The sequence below is a fragment of the Benincasa hispida genome, chromosome 7 (genome assembly GCF_009727055.1).
Source record: "Benincasa hispida cultivar B227 chromosome 7, ASM972705v1, whole genome shotgun sequence".
Lineage (NCBI taxonomy): Eukaryota > Viridiplantae > Streptophyta > Magnoliopsida > Cucurbitales > Cucurbitaceae > Benincasa > Benincasa hispida.
Window position 1 is genome coordinate 41,896,606 of NC_052355.1, and position 19,899 is coordinate 41,916,504.

General features: G+C 34.1%; 1 protein-coding gene across 3 annotated transcripts; it reads left to right on the forward strand.

The window, feature by feature from the left end:
* The first annotated feature begins 11,258 nt into the window (after window positions 1–11,258).
* Window positions 11,259–18,953, forward strand: LOC120081882 (putative phospholipid-transporting ATPase 9). Of its 3 annotated transcripts, none has more exons than XM_039037056.1 (12): window positions 11,259–11,503; window positions 11,635–12,671; window positions 13,200–14,548; window positions 14,860–14,970; window positions 15,048–15,324; window positions 15,414–15,502; window positions 15,604–15,712; window positions 16,356–16,565; window positions 16,656–16,781; window positions 16,877–16,975; window positions 17,066–17,257; window positions 17,943–18,242. In XM_039037056.1, exons 2-12 carry the CDS (start codon window positions 12,279–12,281, stop codon window positions 18,090–18,092), a joined length of 3,105 nt encoding a protein of 1,034 aa, XP_038892984.1. In that variant the 5' UTR covers window positions 11,259–11,503; window positions 11,635–12,278; the 3' UTR covers window positions 18,093–18,242. The 3 variants fall into 3 exon arrangements, with proteins under 3 accessions (XP_038892984.1, XP_038892983.1, XP_038892985.1); XM_039037055.1 differs by having other exon boundaries at window positions 11,265–11,503; window positions 17,857–18,953; XM_039037057.1 differs by lacking the exon at window positions 11,259–11,503 and having other exon boundaries at window positions 12,533–12,671; window positions 13,187–14,548; window positions 17,857–18,953.
* The last annotated feature ends 946 nt before the right edge of the window (window positions 18,954–19,899 follow it).

Here is a 19,899-nt window from a genome sequence, read left to right on the forward strand (position 1 = left end):
CTTGGACCGTGTAATCATGGGGTGGTTATTGGTTGTGAGGGATAGAGATGGTGTTGCTTTTGAGATAGTGCGGATGGGGTGTGGGGAAGCAGGGAGAGGCGGGATAGTAGAGATAAGTGGTGGTTATGGAGAGGAAACAGTGGGGGCTGGTGGTTCGGTTGATGGTTCAGGTGAGTGGGAAGGGTGGGGAGGGGGTTGGTTGAGAGGTGTAGATGTAGGCATGGGATGAGGGGAGAGGATTGGTATAGAAAGAGGTAGGTGAGGGGAATGATGGTGATGAACATTGTTGCTATCGGAATTGGCAGGGACCTGATGGAAGGCATAAGGGCCGACTGGAATAGGAAAGGAAAGAGTTGGAGAGGAAGAGAGTGAGAGAGAATTGATTGATGAATGGTTATCAAGGAAAAGGAAAGTTGTTTCATTGAAGATGATATGCCTAGAGACATAAATTCTACCGGTTGTGCGATGAAGGCAAAGATATCCTTTATGCAAGGAGGAATAGCCTAAGAACACGCACGGATGATCTATATTGAAGCTTATTATCATTGAACGATCGAAGAAAAGGGAAACAGGTGCAACCAAAGAATTTTAGGAGTTGGTAATCAAGGAGTTTAAAATAGAGAGTTTCATAGGGTGACTTATTGTTAAGAAGAGGTGTAGGTAAACGATTGATAAGATAGACGGAAATATAGAAAGTGCAAGGCCAGAAACTATGTGGGACAGAGGAGTGAGCAAGCATAGGTATACCAACTTCAACGACATGCCTATTCTTTCGTTCGACAGTGCCATCTTGTTGTGGTGTGTAAGAACAAGACAGACGATGGATTATGCCAAGTTTGTCTAGTATAGGAGAGAGAGTTTTGAGCTCCCATTCTCCATCAGTTTGGATTGATTTAATAGTGATGGAAAATTGATTCGAAATCATAGCTTGGAACTTAAGAAAACAGGGTAAAACTTCAGATTTAGTTTTCATAGTATATATCCAAGTGAAACGAGAGAATGCATCGATGAATAGTAAGAAATATCTATCTCCATTGATTGAATTTATCGGGGAAGGACCCCATACATCAGCATACACTAAATCAAAACAAGAGGGTGGACGAGAATTAAACACTTGAAAAGGTAAACAATGGCTCTTGGCCATTTGACAGTGCTCACAAACTGAAACAGTTGACTTATTTTTGTACTTCAGTTTGCATTTGGACAACACAGAGTGAACTATTGGAGGGGAGGGATGTCCTAGGCGACGATGCCATAGAGATAAATCCGTGAGTGGTGAGATGAAGACAGTTGGATGAGATGAGGAATGGACAGATCGTGTATCCGATGGATTGACAGAGAGCTTGTATAGGCCATGATCAAGTGTGCCCCGAAGAAGTGGACTCTTAGTTTGAAGGTCCTTCACAACAAAGAAGTCATGGAAAAATTCGACAGAAGCATTATTATCATAATAGAAATGACCGATGCTAATTAGATTTCTAGATATTGAAGGTGTGTGAAGAACAAAGTGAAGATGAATTAAAGTGTTTGAGGTAGATGAAAGGAAAGAAGAAGAATACCTGGAAGAGCTTGAGAAGGTCGGAAAGATGACCTGATAGGTTGCGGCCAGTGAGGACGTCGAGGTTGTAGTGAGAGTTGGGCGACATTGGCTTGTATCTGTTGGAGTTGGTCCATAGCAGACTGGGATTCGAGTCGGTAGTCATATGCGATTAGGAGGCTGCGGACATTGGCGATAAATGGACGATCAGTTCTGTTCTAAATGAAGGTCACGAACAGATTGTATTCAGTGCCAATTCCTTCGAGGATGTATGCAAGGTGGTCATGGTAAGACAACAGTTTTTTGATGACAGCAAACTTGTCGGCAATGTCTTTTATCTTGGCTAGGTATTGAGAAACGTTGATGCCATCCTTTTGTATCTTCTGAAGTTGAGAACGCAAACCCATTATTCGGGCTGTGGAGGAGGATTCATAGACCGTTTAGAGTGCTTCCCATATTTCCAGTGCGGATTAATAACCAATGATTTCTCCCATCTCGTCTTAATTAAGAGAGGAATAAAACCAGTTCATGATTGTTCGATTGCACTTCTGCCAATAAGAGAAATGGGGATTGAGTTGAGTTTGCTGAGGTCAAAGTACTTTGGTGGCTGAGGATAGGTGCCATCGATGAAGCTTTCAAGCCCATGATAAGGTTGAGAAGTTGATTCTTCCAGAGGAAGTAGTTTGAATCATTTAGCTTGACGGTGAGGGAGGTAAGTTTGCGATTGGGGATTATGGGAAAGGAAGATTGGAGAAGAGATGAATCGGTATCGAATTTTAAAATGTATGGTGGATAGGGACACCTGCATGGTGGGGGTGAAGGGGTGGTGGTGGAGGGCCATATTGCAAAGGGTAGAATGGATTTCGAGCAAGGGGAGGGGCGCACTGAGTAGCGGGTGAGGTAACGACAGAGATGATATAGACATGGTGGCTGAATGTATGTCTGGGTTTGATGTTACTGGGAGGGTAGAGTTTTCTTTGGATTTTCCTGAGCTTGACGCCATGAGAAAGGGGCAGAATGCTTTAAAGCTCTGATACCATGTAAGGAGGAAGAAAAAAGGATAGCTAAACGATCGTTGTCAAAGACTAAACGATTGTTGAAAGGTGAAGGCTAAACGATCATTGAGAGAAAGGCTAGATGATCGTGGAGGAAAAGACTAGACGATCGTGGTCAAATATCTAGACGATCATAGGGAAAAAGGTGAACGATAGGATAAACGTCTACATGATAGACAAAAGCGTGTAGACGATGGGTAGGAGACTGCACGTTTGGGTTGATCGTGTAGCAACAGAAAGTACACGATAGAAAGTAGACGATTGGGTTGAAGTGTACATAATAGGACTTAGACGATAGAAGAAAGTTACTGCACAATTGGTAGAGAGCATAAACGACAGAAGAAATTGAGTAAGACGATCGGCCTTCACGACCCGCATCACTCGTCGTACATCATTATTTATTAACATAAAAAAGCCACAATGGATAATGTTAATGGTCTATAATAACAACCATGAAAGAGAGAATACACAGTTAACCACTGAATAGTGGAACCTGAAGTAGAGAAGGAAAAATGCATAGAAGACGAATAAAAATCTGTTGTAATTCTTCAGTAACGTTGCACTCATTTTATCATCCAATGTTGTGTACCAATTTTTCAAAAGTTGCGGTTGGTAATACCTTTATAAATAAGTCTGCCATGTTAGCCTTCGAACAAATTTTTTGTACAGTGATGTCATCATTTTCTTCAAGATCATGAGTGTAGAAAAACTTCGGTAATATGCTTCGTTCTATCTCCTTTAATATATCATTCTTTGATTTGGGCTATGCAAGCTGTGTTATCTTCATATAATATTGTTGGAAAATTTTTATTAGAAGACATGTTTTATGAATGTGCTGAGTCATCGACCTTAGCCATACACATTCTCGACTAGCCTCGTGAATTGCAAAAATTTCAGCATGATTTAAGGAAGTGGTCGTTATGGTTTGTTTTACTGATCATCATAATATAACAATTCCTCCACATGTAAACAGATAACCTGTTTGAGATCTAGTTTTGTGTGGATCAGATAAATATTCAGAATCTGCATAACCAACTAGATCAAAGTTTGATTTATTTGAATAAAACAAACCCATATTGATTGTTCCTCAGAGATAATGGAGTATATGCTTAATTTCTTTCCAATTATATTCAAGTAATCAACATATACAGTTATAATAGCAAATCCTGATTGTGGTTTCTTTATAAAAACATACGGACATATTGGATTATTTTGATATCATTTTTTCAATAAATATCCACTCAAACGATTGTATCACATCCCTTTTGATTGTTTCAATCCATATAGTGATCTCTGTAATTTTATTGAATACTATTCCCGAGATTTTGATGTATATGTTTCAGGTACCTTAAATCCTTTTGGGATTCTCATATAAATATATTATCAAGAGATCTATATAAATATGTTGTGATTACATTCATAAGATGCATATCCAGACTTTCATACACAGTCAAGTCATTGAATATCTTAGTGTAATTGCATCCACCACTGGAGAATATGTATTCTTATAATCAATACCAGGTTTTTGTGAAAAACCTTGTACAACTAGTCTGGCTTTATATCTTGTAGCCTCATTATTTTCATTTCTTTTTCTCACAAATATCCATTTGTATTCCACAGGTTTGATACCTTCTGGTGTTCGGACTACTTGTCCAAAAACCTGTCGTTTCGAAAGTGAGTTTAATTCTGCCTTGATTGCTTTTTTCCACTGAAACCAATCTTTTCTATGTCGACATTCTTCAACAAAGCTTGGTTTGAGATCTTCATTTTCAGATATAATATCAAGAACGACATTATACGCAAAAATGTTATCAGTAATTACATTAATCTGATTCCATCTTTTTACTATCATGACATAATTTATTGAAATCTCATTATTATCTTTAGGTATTTCACCTTCCTCATTAGTCATGTTGAGGATTTCTTCATGGGTATTTACATCACCAACCAAGTCTTTTTCGCTATTAATTATTTTTCGTTTTCGAGGATTTTTATCTTTGGATCCCACTGGTCTACCACACTTATGGCGTGTTCCAGATTTATTATTGACAATTTGTTGTGTTGGGATATCAATTTTTTATGGAACATCTGCAGCTGGTATATGTGATTTAGTTACTTTCTTTGCATCCATAAATGCATCTGGTAATTGATTTGCTATATTTTGTAAATGAATTAGTCTATAAAATTAAAGTTCACATCAATCTGTACGGGTATCTAAACGAGACAATAACGATGCATTTTATGTAATTTATTTTTCCAATTTCTTAATTCCCCCCTTGGAAAATTCGTCTCATTAAAATGACAGTCAACAAATCGTGCAGTAAATACATCACTCGTCGGGGGTTCAAGACCTTTAATAATTGATAGGGAATCATATCCAACATATATTTATAACCTCCTTTAAGGACTCATCTTAATGCATTGTGGTGGAGCAATTGAAACATATATTGCACACCAAAAAATTCTCATATTGGAAATATTTGGCTCATGACCATAAGCTAATTGTAATGACAAGTACTTATGATAAGCTATTGGCCTAATGTGTACAAGTGACGCTGCATGCAAAATAGCATGTCCCTATATAGATGAAAGAAGCTTAGCTCTCATAAGTAATGATCTTGCAATTAATTGCAAACATTTTATAAATGATTATGCTAAATCATTTTGTGTATGAAACATGAGCTACATGATGTTTAACATGTATCCCAATTGACATACAATAATTATCAAAAGCTTAGGATGCAAATTCACCAGCATTATCAAGATGAATAGTCTTAATTGTATAATCAGAAAATTATGCTCTTAACTTAATTATTCGAGCAAGTAATCTAGCAAATGTAAGATTTCGACTTGATAATAAGCACACGTGTGACCATTTACTGGATGCATCTATTAATACCATAAAATATCTAAATGGTCCACTTGGTAGGTTAATAGGTCCACATATATTACCATGAATTTGTTCTAAAAATGCAGGTGATTCAGTTTCCACTTTAGCTAGTGATGGTCTAATTATTAATTTACCTTGAGTGCAAGCATCACATGATAATTCATTAGATTGAAGAATTTTTTGGTTCTTCAATGGGCATCTTTTTGAATTCTTAATAATTATCCTCATCATTATAGATTATGGATGATCCAATCGGTCATGTCAAATTGTAAATATGTTTGGATTCATGAACTTCAGGTTCATTGTTGCATATGTCTCAATTACTCGTATATAAGCATAATACAATCCAGAAGATAAAGTAGGTAATTTTTCTAATATGCGTTTTTCATTTGAGACAGTAGAGATAATATATAAATATTCCACATTATTCGTACTATTAGTCTTAATGTGATAACCACTACAACGTATATCTTTAAAACTTAGAAGATTTATCTTTGATTGACTAGAGAACAATGCATTATCAATTGTAAATTTTATTCCTCTAAGCAAAATAATATTTGCTTTTTCAAAACCTTCGATCAAGTTTGCAGAAAATGATATTGTATTTACTTTTGCTTCCAGCATTATCAATTTGGAAAAGTATTTTTTATTTGTAAGTACTGTTTATGTAGTTGCACTGTTTGCCAGACATAGATTTTCTTTGCTCATTTTTTAAACACGCAATATATGAAAATGATCAATGTTTATTCATAAAAAGAAAATAATTACAATAAGAAAAACAACACTTAAAGTATACAAAAGTTACTAAAAGAACATGAAGATAGATAAAAGAAAACAAGACCATTAAGTTTAGATATTCTTAAAGTCAAAAGAAATACTTGATGTTCCACCAACTGTGCTAATCTTCTTTTCAAGAGATTCAAAGAAGTCCACCACATCCAAATTTGTCATGTGGGATGAGTCAAATATGTCATTATCTTAGTATGCAAAATTTGCTTCTACATTTTTCTATTTTTTCTTCAGGGAAGCTTGATAGAGGTCTAAGTATGACATACGACAGGTACGTGACCAATGCCCAATCATTCCGTATTAGAAGCATTTATTTTCAACACTCTTTGGACTCTTATCTTGTGTAGCTTTTCCTTTGTGAGCATCATTTTGTGTGGTTCTTTTGAAATTTAAATGATTAGAACGATCACAACGAAAATAATAATAATTTATTTCTCTACCATGGTCATGACCTCAACCACGACCTCGACCACGATTATTAACATTCACAACATTCACTTTAGGGAATGTTGTTGTTCCAGTTGGTCGAGATTCGTAGTTCTTCATCAATAACTCGTTATTTTGTTCGGTCATGGGAATACATGAAATTAGTTCATAATATTGTTTAAAATTTCTCTCGATATTGCTACTGCAGGAGCATATATGAGACATGAAATGTATAAAATGTTTTCTTTAATATATCAGCATAAGTAATTTTTTCTCCGCATAACAACAATTTTGAACTGATTTTAAATAATGCGGAATTATAATCACTTATTGATTTAAAATCTTGTAACTTCAAATGTATTCACTCATAACGAACTTTAGAAAGAACAACTGTCTTTTGATGATCATACTTTTCTTTTAAATTTTTTCACAAGATACGAGGATCTTTTATTGTAAGATATTCTATTTTTAATCCCTCGTGGAGATGATGATGAAGGAAAATCATAGTTTTTGCTTTGTTCTGACTGAATACCATATCTCTTTCTTTAATTGTTTCTCCCAAGTTCATAGCATTCAGGTGAATTTCGACATCAAGCACCCATGACAAATAATTATTGTCATTAATGTCGAGGGTTGCGAATTCTAATTTTATAGGTTTGTCATGACACACTATCACAAATTATTGTATTTATATTAGAAATTTAATATGTATTAAATATGCAAAATAACATTTAATTTATTAATTATAATAAAGAAGAAAAAAAATCAATCTACCTTTAAGACCTACCTTCAGTGATGGAATCAACAGGAGTTTGTGCCAATAAAATGTTGTGAAATTAAGGAGTATAATGGAGCACAACGGATATGGAGAAAATATAATACATATATAAATATAATAATAATAATAATAAGTAAATAAATATAATAATAATAAAATAATAAAATATAACCAAACTTATAAATAACTGAATTATAAATAATTAAAATTATAATTTTATGGAAATAGGAATAATAGAAATAGAAAATATGATTTTATGGAAATAGGAAATATATGAATTTTTTTTTTATTCTCACCAATGTGCATAATTTTATGATCCACCAAATACCACTGTTTGACAAGTAGGATGTGGACTGACATGGACACCAAACATGAATTATTACAAGGCATATATGGACAACACAAAAATGGCATATAGCTTTTAAGACATCAAACATTAGACATCTATTTTTATGATATTTAGAATAATAATTAATATTTTTCTCCGGTTAAATTTTGAGAATATTGAAAATTGTTGCCTTAAAAATAATAGTAAAAGTTTAGAGGGGGAAAAGGGTATAGCTGTCCAATACATTCTCTCTTTTGTGAAAGTTGCTTTTACTCCAATGGAACAACATTGTTTTGTCAACGAATGAATAGATAGATACACATAAGTAATAGGATAAAGTCAATTATATATATTTCAGCTAATAAATACACAAATTACCATCGATTGATCATTCAATTTCTACCATCGTAATTGTTGAACTTAAAAATTAATTAAATTACTAAAATTAGAATAAAGGAACCAGATTTTTTAATCTTGAAGATATCTTTCTCAGCTATAAGATACATATACAATATAAATTTTAAAAACAAAATTTTTATAATTTCAATTTATCCCTAATGTAAGTCCAAAATTTAAAAGTTAGAAATTACACAAGAAATATTTAAAATTAAAACTTTGATAAGTATAATATTTCATCTAATAAGCTCTTTCCATTTTTGTTAATATATGTATATGTATAATATGGTATAAATTATATAATAAGTAAAATGTAAATATAAAAAATATATTATCTACTAATATTATAAAAAAATATAATACTTCATCTAATAAGCTCTTTCAAAATTTTATGATATAAAAAATATTATAAAAAGGTAATTAATAGTATTTTAATTGTTTATAAATATATTATCTACTAATATGTGCTACCAAAGATCCAGAAAATAAAACCTCTTATTTTTAAATTTATATTTCCAAATCTTACTAAATAGTTTCCTAGATTTTGATTTTAACTTTCATAATACTCTTTTATATCCTTATAATGTAATTGGAAGGTTAAGCTTTTTAAGTGCTGTCTAAATGTTTCTATGTTTAGTTTTGTACTTTTCAAAAACATTTTTAAATTTATACATAAATAAATAAATATTGAAAACTACTTTACACTTTCATAGCATTTTCTCATTTGAAAAAGTGGAGCTTTACAAACCATGGGTTTGTTTTTACTCTTTAAAATTAGAAAATAGCAACAAAAAGAAGTTTTTCTTTGTTTTCATTTTCAATTTAACTTGAAAATTTTAAATAATTCTACATCTTAAAGTTTCAATATAAACTTCTTTTAAAGTAAAAGTATCAAAACAAACATAATTTTTCTTTTGAAAAGTTAAGCCTCTGTTTGGTTAGTTTGAAACCATTTAAATTATATGTTTTATATTTTTTTAAAATTTATTTCAAGGTAATTATTATAAATGACAAAAACGTTAGAAATATTTTTAAATATAGTAAAATATTACACCGTAGATAAGTGATAAACAATAATATTTTTCTATATTTGTAAATAAGTTGACACTTTTTTTTTATATTTAAAAACAACAATTTATTTAATCAAATGGATTAATATTTCTTTGTCAAAATTTTAACAATTGTGATCCAAATAGTGGATATACTAAAATTCAAGAGGTTGTATATTGTAAAACCATAACTATACAAAATTTACAACATCAAACATATTAAAAAACAAGTGATTAACTTATTAATAGTTCTGATTCAACTAAAGACTTAAATAAAAATTACAACACAATTATCTTTATGATTTATAAATATATTATCAAAAATTTTTTGAATCAAGATTTTGATGATATCATAAGTAATTTTATTTTTCATTGAATCATTTTTTTTCGAACTTACGTTTCAAACACACAAGAAAATTATACATTATTAAATGTAACTTATCGAACGACTATGTAGTGAGATGAATCGCAAATAGGCCCACCAACACACAATTATTTAAAACAAAGTGACAAATGCAAAAGAATTGAGTTTATGGAAACATTTAAGACGAGAAAAGTCACTAACTTGCATGTTGGGACAAGATTTTATACAAATCATAGCCTACACACAAGGCCACAACTTGTCCATTGCTTCTGCTTATATTCCTCCCATCCCCCTTTTTAAATTCTGCCATTTAATTACTTTCACTCTTTGAATATTCCCACGTGCAAACATGCAATCGTGTAATGTTTTCGTTCCTCCAACGGCCCTTGAAATAAAAAATTATGGGTCACTTTTATTTTCGAGTCTTATACTTTAATTTTTAAAATGTTACATTTTTACTATTAATTTTTGAATTTACTTTTATCTACTTATCAAATAAAAACAAAACTCAAAACTCAAAAATAAAATGTAACATTTTGAAACTTAAGAACAAAATAAAAATTAATATTTTGTAATAGTTGAATCAAACTATCTTTCTACATTCAATAGAAATATAGACCAAGATTCAATATTGTTTGTAATGGATGTAAGTTTGTGATTGTCGCTTTTATAATATTTTTTTATACTAGAATTGTGGGCATTTGAGGAGGGTTTTAGGTATCCATTAGTTAGCTTCTCAACACTCCTATCATAGTTGAATTTGTTAGTCCATGTAATTTGGTTGCTTTAGGGGAAAGATATCAATTAATCTTGGTCGAGATGGTCTCAATGGGTGATGTGGTTGGTTTTCTCAGTGGTGATTAATTTTTTTTCTTTTTTTTTCATCACATTCATAGACCTCAAAACATGGTGACTGATGTGACTTAACTCATCGGGCAATGAAGGGTATTTACCCCTCTTTTATGTATAAGTAATTTTCCTAGTTAGCTTCTTGGTCTTGTGAGTCTGATAAAGATCTTGTTGTTTCTTCCTATTATTGTTTAATTTTCTTTTGTCATGTTATTTTAAAAAAGAAAAAAATGATCCTTACACTCAAAATTTTAGTCTTTTACTCTCGAGTTTCGAGTTCTATTGAATCTCTATGTTTAAAAAAATGTTAAATTTTTACCCTTGAATTCTAAATTCAATTTACATTTGATTTATAGGTAAAAATGTAAAATAAATATGAAGAGTAGAGAAGTGTGACATTTTCAAATATATTGAGGAAATAGAATATTTATTCCCTACTTTATTCATTGAGAAAGGGGAAAAAAAGTCAAAACATACCCATCAACTTAAATTTCATAGGATTAATGGGAATTAAAGTGATGAACATGGGAGTTTGATAGTTGATAAAGAGTAGTAGCTGTAAAAATAAATATATTGTGATTAAACACATCGATTAAAAGAATGGGTGAGATTGGTTTGACTTTGACCACACTCGACACGTTTCGCATCTTCCCTGTCTCCTCGCCGTAGTTTTAGTTAATTAATCCAAACCAAAAAAATATAAAAAACCAATCACTAAAACTCTTTAATTACACTTTACAATTTTAATCCATTTCAGATTCTCTAAGGTCCCTTTTGTGGTGTTTGCTGTAAAAATTTCCCCTTCAATTTGCTTCAAGGGGAGGGAAAAGTTCTATAATTAAACTATTAATCAAGTTATTAGAAACAAATTGAACGTATTACAAAGGAAAAATTGAAACAAATTACAAATTAATGGTTTTTTTAGAAGGAAAAAAAGGTTGTTAATTGTTTTGTCTGTTTGTTCTATATTATTCCGTGGAGAAAGGCAAAGCGATGCAGAAGAGAAGACGCTTTCAGAGCAGAAAAACAGTCGCCATTGGTGGTGAGCTTCAGAGTTTCTTCTTCTTCTTCTTCTTGCAAAGTTAATATATAGCATTTAAATATCAAACACTCACTAACGTTTTCTTTTCTGCCAAATGGGTAATGACATTCCCTGTCTTTTGTATTTTCTAGGAAACTTGCCGAATTCGAAACAATCATGCCAGAAGAGAAGAAAATTTGGTGGTTGAAATAATTAAAGCGCGGTTTCTTGATAAGTGGAGAGAAAAAATGCGAGAGATCGAGTCCAAATCTTCGTATAAAACTTCAAGGTCTCGAGGAAGAGTTAAATATATGGGAATTTTTACTCGTATCTCTCTGTTTTGCTTCTCCAACTATTTGATGGCTTTCCGCCGAAACGCTTTGGCGGTATCTGGCATTTCTTGAAAAACTTGAAGGTTTCTGTTTCTGGGTTTCTACGATGAGGACGGAGATTACAATATAAACCCATCTTTACATGTTTTCCATGGGTTTTCTTTTTTCTGATTCTTTCTTCTCATGTTCTCTTTCTTTCAACTGGGGTTAGGTTCTACTTTGCACAACAACTTTCAAAGATTCATATAATTTATTTATGTGGATTGATAATGTTCAAAGTTGTTAACATGGGTCTGTTTTAGTTTTGATATTGGGTTTCTTTACTTTTTTTCGCGTCTGGATTGGGGGAGTGGATGTTTGTGGGGAACACGACGATTTCTTCATTTGTGGGTTGTTTAAGTTTCTTTTAGTTGTACCGTGTAAATTGGTGTTTGTGGGAACTTTCAATCGGTGGGATAGAAAAAATGAGCGGTGGCCGAAGGAGAAAGCTGCATTTTAGCAAGATCTACTCGTTTGCATGTGGGAAAGCTTCGTTAAAGGATGATCATTCACAACTTGGGGGTCCGGGGTTTTCTCGAGTTGTTTTCTGTAACGAACCAGAATGTTTTGAGGCAGAAATTCGTAACTACATAGACAATTACATTAGTACTACCAAGTATACTCTAGCTACTTTCTTGCCCAAGTCATTGTTTGAGCAATTCAGGAGGGTGGCTAATTTCTATTTCTTAGTCAGTGGGATCCTTGCTTTTACTCCTCTTGCTCCTTACACGGCCGTCAGCGCGATTATTCCTCTTATTCTTGTCATATCAGCCACAATGATCAAAGAAGGGATCGAGGATTTGAGGCGGAAAAAACAGGTATTTCTCTCTTTTGTTGTTTAGTTTTTTGACTCGATGAGTTGAACTTGATCCTTTTATGGCCTCTCAAATCCTTCACTTCTCTATGTTAATCCTAATATATTGAAATGATTTATCATGTTGAAGTTTCTGCAACTCAATTTGAAATGTTGGAAATATCATTTTTCTTTACTAGATACATCTTTGTGGCAGACATAGTTTCATTATTGATGGATGATGACTTCTTTCCTTGGGTGGCTATAGCGAACTACGTTAGGGATGTGGAGGATATTAACTAATCTAATGATATTCTTAGCACTTCGTAGGGGTTCGGGTTAAACAAGAAAACAGTATAAATGCTAAGTTTTTGTTGGGATTCATGTTCTGTGTAGTGTTATCAATTTGGCCTAAAAGATTCTAAGGATTTGAAAGATCAATGAAATCATTGAAATGGTTTTGTAAAAACGATAGAAAAGGTTTATATTGCTTATATTAATTTTCAAGACTCATCTCATGTTGGTCTCTAATTTTGCAAGTGGACCTTTTCAGGATATTGAGGTTAACAATAGAAAGGTTAAAGTGCATCAACGTGATGGAGTTTTTGCTTATACAGAGTGGAAGAATCTGAGGGTGGGTGATATTGTGAGAGTGGAGAAGGATGAATTCTTTCCAGCAGATATTGTCTTGCTTTCATCCAGTTATGAGGATGCAATCTGCTATGTTGAGACAATGAACCTTGATGGTGAGACAAATTTGAAACTAAAACAAGCATTGGAGGTGACTTCACACATGCACGAGGATTCCATGTTCAACACCTTTAAGGCTATCATAAAATGCGAGGATCCAAATGCAAATTTATACAGTTTTGTTGGTAGTATGGAGTTGGAAGAGCAACAATATCCTCTATCGCCTCAACAACTACTCCTTCGAGACTCTAAACTCCGGAATACAGATTATATATATGGGGTGGTTGTCTTTACTGGTCGTGACACAAAGGTTATTCAAAATTCTACTGATCCACCTTCAAAGAGAAGCAAAGTTGAGAGAAAAATGGATAAAATCATATATATTTTGTTCTGTCTTCTATTTTTGCTTGCTCTTGTAGGATCTATATTTTTTGGCTTTGTGACTGACGATGATTTGGAAAATGGGAGAATGAAGAGATGGTATCTCAGGCCTGACAAGGCCAAAATTTTCTTTGATCCAAAAAGGGCTCCAATAGCTGCAATTTTCCATTTTCTTACAGCACTGATGTTATATAACTATTTCATTCCAATCTCACTGTATGTATCAATAGAAATTGTCAAAGTTCTTCAGAGCATATTCATCAATCAAGATATTAATATGTATTATGAAGAAGCTGATAAACCTGCTCGTGCTCGCACCTCAAATTTGAATGAAGAACTTGGTCAAGTCGATACAATACTCTCTGACAAGACTGGAACTCTGACCTGTAATTCAATGGAGTTCATTAAGTGTTCTATAGCGGGGAGGGCTTATGGGCAGGGTTTCACAGAGGTAGAAAGGGCTATAGGTAGACAAAAGGATTCACCTCTGCATGAAGCTGTAAATGGGGGGAATCACCATGAGAATGCCAATGATAAAACTTCACATATCAAGGGCTTTAATTTTAAGGATGATAGGATTATGAATGGGAATTGGGTTAATGAGCCTCATGCAAATGTCATTCAAATGTTTTTCCGTCTTCTTGCAACTTGTCATACAGCAATACCTGAAATCAATGAGGACACTGGAGAGGTTTCTTATGAGGCTGAATCCCCAGATGAAGCAGCATTTGTGATTGCAGCCAGAGAAATTGGTTTTGAGTTCTACAAAAGATCACAGACAAGCATATCACTGCATGAGTTTGATCCTTCATTAGGCAAGAAAGTTGATAGGTGAGTGTTTGCTATTTCTGCCATCAGTTTTGATTGTTAGCATACTCGAGCTTCATATATTAAAAACATGAGATAAATTTAAGGCATAGATTCTAGTTTTTCCTGTAAGTTGAAGAAATTAAGTGGTGATAGATGGTGCAATGTTCCTGATATATATTTTTTCAACCACTCCCACCCTCCCACTCATATACGCACATTGTAGATGGTACCCTTAGTTGATATTTGGGACATGCTTTGCACAGTGTACCTAAGATGTATCGTTTTGTTGATTGTCAAATGCCACCATTGTCATCAATGTTTTCTTTTTGCAGGGCATATAAACTGCTGCATGTTTTGGAATTTAATAGCTCAAGAAAGAGGATGTCTGTCATAGTAAGAAATGAGGAGGATAAAATATTGTTATTCTGTAAGGGTGCAGACAGGTCTGTGGTTTAAATGAAGGGTCGTGCTTTATTGAATTCTTGTCTCTAGAATCACCATAATTCCATTCCTCTTGCAGTATCATGTTTGAAAGGCTTGGAAAGAATGGAAGGGAGTTTGAAGAGCAGACCAAGGAACATGTCAATGAGTATGCTGATGCAGGATTGAGGACTTTGATACTTGCCTATCGCGAGCTTGAAGAGAAAGATTTCAGAGAATTTGATGACGAGTTCACCAAAGCCAAAAGTTCAGTTAGTGCAGATCGAGAATCATTGATTGAGAAAATGACCGACAAAATTGAGAGGAATCTAATTCTTCTTGGTGCCACTGCTGTTGAGGACAAGCTTCAAAATGGGGTGGGTTGAGAAGTGTCAACGTTTGATAATGGTGAATCACTGTAACTAAAGGACTTGGAATTAATGTTTCTTCCTATTTTTCCTGTTAGGTTCCTGAGTGCATTGACAGGCTTGCTCAGGCGGGAATTAAGATTTGGGTTTTGACAGGGGACAAAATGGAGACTGCCATTAATATTGGGTATGGATACTTGTTTTCCTGAATTGAAATGTCCATTTGAGGCCCAATTATATCATATCTGGATTCATACTAGTTACTAACTCGAGAGAAAAATATTACAGTTTTGCCTGTAGCTTACTAAGACAAGATATGAAGCAGATTGTTATTACTCTGGAGACGTCAGAAATTCAGACCCTAGAAAAGACAGGGGATAAGGATTCTATCATCAAGGTGAATCTATATTCATTCCTCATTAACTAAACCATAGATTCCACAAAACCATTCTTGTTTATGTGTACATGCCTGCGTGGGCAATCTGAAATGTATTGCTTTTGTATATACATTGTTTGAATATTTCCCCGATGCTTCAGATTTTCAGAATTGATATATATCCTATAATTGTCTTACATCCCAGTTGTCGAGTAGGCTTTGCGCCTATGAAGCCAATATTTACATCAACGAAAGGATTTTTTAGAAACGTGAAGGATATATGAATAAAATGGCAAAATCAACAAGCGCTTGTGTTATTTCTTGTTTTTCTCTCTTCCTGGTTGATATCATTTTTTGCTTTTTTGCAACGAGAATTTCTCTGTTTGAGATTCAGAGGGTTTGCTAAACTCAAACTTTCTCTACGTTGTTGTGGAGATGAAACAAACATTATAAAACATTCACTATTTATCAAGCAAGGAGCTAACTGACTTTCCATGGACATTTTACTTAGCATGGTTGAAGCTTTTTTATCACTGAGAATTAAATTTTTTTGAAAGAGAAGGTTCTTCTTCTTCTTCTGTATGTTGCAATGCCATTGTCACTTTTTCTTTAAGGATCTGACTCTCATCCTTCCTTGTGGTGGAATCTTTCTGCAATCTTGTAGGGATCGATGCAGTGTGTCCTTGATCAAATTACTCGAGGGAGAGCTCAGGTCACTTCACCAAGTGGGTTATCTGAAGCATTTGCATTAATTATTGATGGAAAATCACTTTCTTATGCTTTAGAGGACAGTATGAAGGCATTGTTTCTTGAGTTAGCGACACATTGTGCTTCTGTTATTTGCTGCCGTTCATCTCCAAAACAGAAGGCACTGGTTGGTTTTCATACTTTTTAGTCTTTATTTCTTGCTTAAAAGTTTAAAGTCCCATCTAAAAAGGATATTGACCTTGATTCATGGTGGCAGGTAACAAGGTTAGTTAAATCTGGAACACGGAAAACAACTTTAGCTATTGGCGACGGTGCCAATGATGTAGGGATGCTTCAAGAAGCGGACATTGGAGTCGGAATTAGTGGTGCGGAAGGAATGCAGGTGCTGAAGAATGCAGACAATACTTGTGTTTTGATAACTCAAGACCAATATTATTTTTCTAATATCTCACCGAGTTCTTTTTTATTTCAACCCAGGCCGTTATGTCTAGTGATGTTGCAATAGCACAGTTTAAATATTTAGAGCACCTGCTTCTTGTGCATGGACATTGGTGCTACAGAAGGATATCATCAATGGTAATGCAGTTTAAATATCTGGATTTAGTAAACATCGTTTTTCACAATTCTCACTCTTTGTGATTGATGTGTTTACCTCTCTATTTGCAGATTTGCTACTTTTTCTATAAGAATATTACTTTTGGTTTTACCATATTCCTATACGAAGCATTCACATCATTCTCTGGGCAACCTGTATATAATGATTGGTTTTTATCACTTTACAATGTTTTCTTCTCGTCGCTTCCAGTGGTAGCTTTGGGAGTTTTTGATCAGGATGTATCTGCAAGACTCTGCCTCCAGGTATGCTACAGTTATTGTGCTTATATTTCCGGGTATTTGAAAGGTTTGTGTGCATGGCTAAAATTCAAACTTTGTATGTTTAGAATGTAAATAAATGGCGTATATTTTGACACTTGACCCTTGATTCGTGATTGACATATATAGTACTGATTGCTGCCCGACTTCTTCTACTGAAGTAATGGAGGACCCTTTGATGAAATATGGCCAGGCCATTCTAGTTATGGCTGCTTGTGCCATTTTCTCGTGAATGCTAGCCTACCGTTAAGTAACTGATGAGATCAAAACCCAGTGAAGATTAGAAATTATGTAAATCTTTTCATTCTTTTCAAACATAAATCCATTTGATTGCTTCAACCGTGAAACATCTTGAGGACCATGGACATATATTCAGTCTTCTTGTTGTGTAAGAAAATTAAAGCCTCAAGTTTGCTTAAAAATATTGCAAGAGTTCTAGGATACTTAGAGAGAGAACAGAATCGAAAACACCAAAGAAAAATGACTTATCTATATTTTGCATTAAGACCAGCAGGCCCTGATGCATATAAATCTGAGTACAATTGGCCAAATTTTAGGCTTCATTTCTTTGTTTGATGTGGCAGTTTCCTCTCTTATACCAACAAGGGGTGCAGAATGTTCTTTTCAGCTGGCTTCGAATACTCAGTTGGATGTTTAATGGATTGTGCAGTGCTGTGATCATTTACTTCCTATGCACTCGAGCACTCGAGCATCAGGCGTTCAACTCCGACGGGAAAACTGCAGGGCGAGATATTCTGGGTGCAACAATGTACTCTTGTGTTGTTTGGGTTGTGAATTTGCAAATGGCACTCGCTGTTAGTTACTTCACCTTGATACAGCATCTTTTCATCTGGGGTTCAATTTCGATCTGGTACATTTTTCTCCTGATCTATGGGTCCATGACCCCCACCTTTTCAACTAATGCTTACAAGATCTTCATCGAAGTCCTTGCCCCTGGCCCTTCCTACTGGCTTGTGCTTCTATTTGTGGTGATCACAACACTCATTCCTTACTTCTCCTACTCAGCTATACAGATGAGGTTCCTTCCCATGTATCATCAAATAATTTTATGGATTAGGAATGAAGGGCAACTAGACAACCAAGAGTACTGTGATATTTTGCGGAATACTTCCACTTTCCGATCTACGAGCGTGGGTTCCACAGCACGGTTAGCAGCCAAAAGGAGCCAAAAAAAAGAGAGAAACCCGAGTGCTACTTGACAAGCACAACATCGGTATCTATGTTCAGTGTGTTTGTCTTCAAAAGATGAAGATTTCTTCTACATGTCTAACAGATAAAACCACCCACAATACATATTGAATATGATGCTGTTTTCTTGCTCTTGGACAAATCTGATATGAAGCATACATATAGCCTGTGGCAAGAAAATACAGAAGAAGCATCAGCAGAAAGATAGTTGTGGGTAGAACCTTTGTTTTATACTCTTCCAACTTCTTATGTACATTATTACAAAAGTGAGGGAATTCATTGTAGGATTAGGTAACATTAGTTTAGTAACAAAAAAAAGAACATTATAGCAGAGCCTCCCTTTGTCAATCCACTCCACTCTCTTTCTTTTTATTTGTAATATACGACTCGACATTTATACGATAATCGATGTAACTTTTTGAGCTTCACAGTATAATTGTTGCAAAGAACTAATTTAGAGCTAGTGTGAGTATTTATAGTATTGTCCCTTTTCTCTTTTCTACAACACTTTGTAATTCTTATTCAAATTGAATAATAGCTTTCTAAGTGACATCTATCATATCATTTGTCTTTGTCCCGTCTCTTAGGCCAACCTTGAAATTTCAACATTTGATGGAAGTTGAATCTTCATATGTCCAAACAAAACCATGTACGATAGACAAGAAATGAGGGTATTTTGGGAATGGAAATGTGTTGGAAGTTGAATGGGTGTAATTAAGACAGAAGAATTATAAGTCTCTAGTCTAAAAATGAGAAAAAGAAAAGTTGTTGAATGGTATCTTAATCATGTATGGATCATTACATTTCGGGACAAAGGAACAGCTAGCAAAATACTCTTCCATAAAAAAAAAAACTTTTTATAATAAAGTAGCTAATTACCAACCAAATAATGCTTTTTATTTATTTATTGAGAAATATAGGATTGGTCGAATTCCAAACTTTTATCTTGAGTAGTGTACCCATTACCAAAAAATGGACGTTACTTTGAGACACATGCGGATAGCCGCCCTATTGAAAAGGCTAAAAGTTAGCCAATAAAAGTTAACTGGAGATAAAAGAATAATTTTCATCTTGCATAAACAAGATGAGATAGTAAAAAATAATCGATTAAAACAGCTAATTTCAATGTCTAAAATGATTTTGTCCACTTCTTTTTAAAACTTAAGAATTTTGGCCTCTTACTTATTCCCATTTTTACTTTTTTTCTTCTTCTTTCTGCTTCTTCTTCCTCCTCCTTCTCATCTGGTACTTTTCTTCTTTGGCGTGGCCAGCTTCAACTTCTTTGGCGCATGACCAACTTCGGTAGGACTACACAACCAATTCTAACGAGTCCACACGAGCAGCTCTAGTTTGCTTCTTCTCTATCTCTTCAATTGTGTTGTAGAGCAAGATCAAGGGCAAGAGAGCGAGATTGAGTG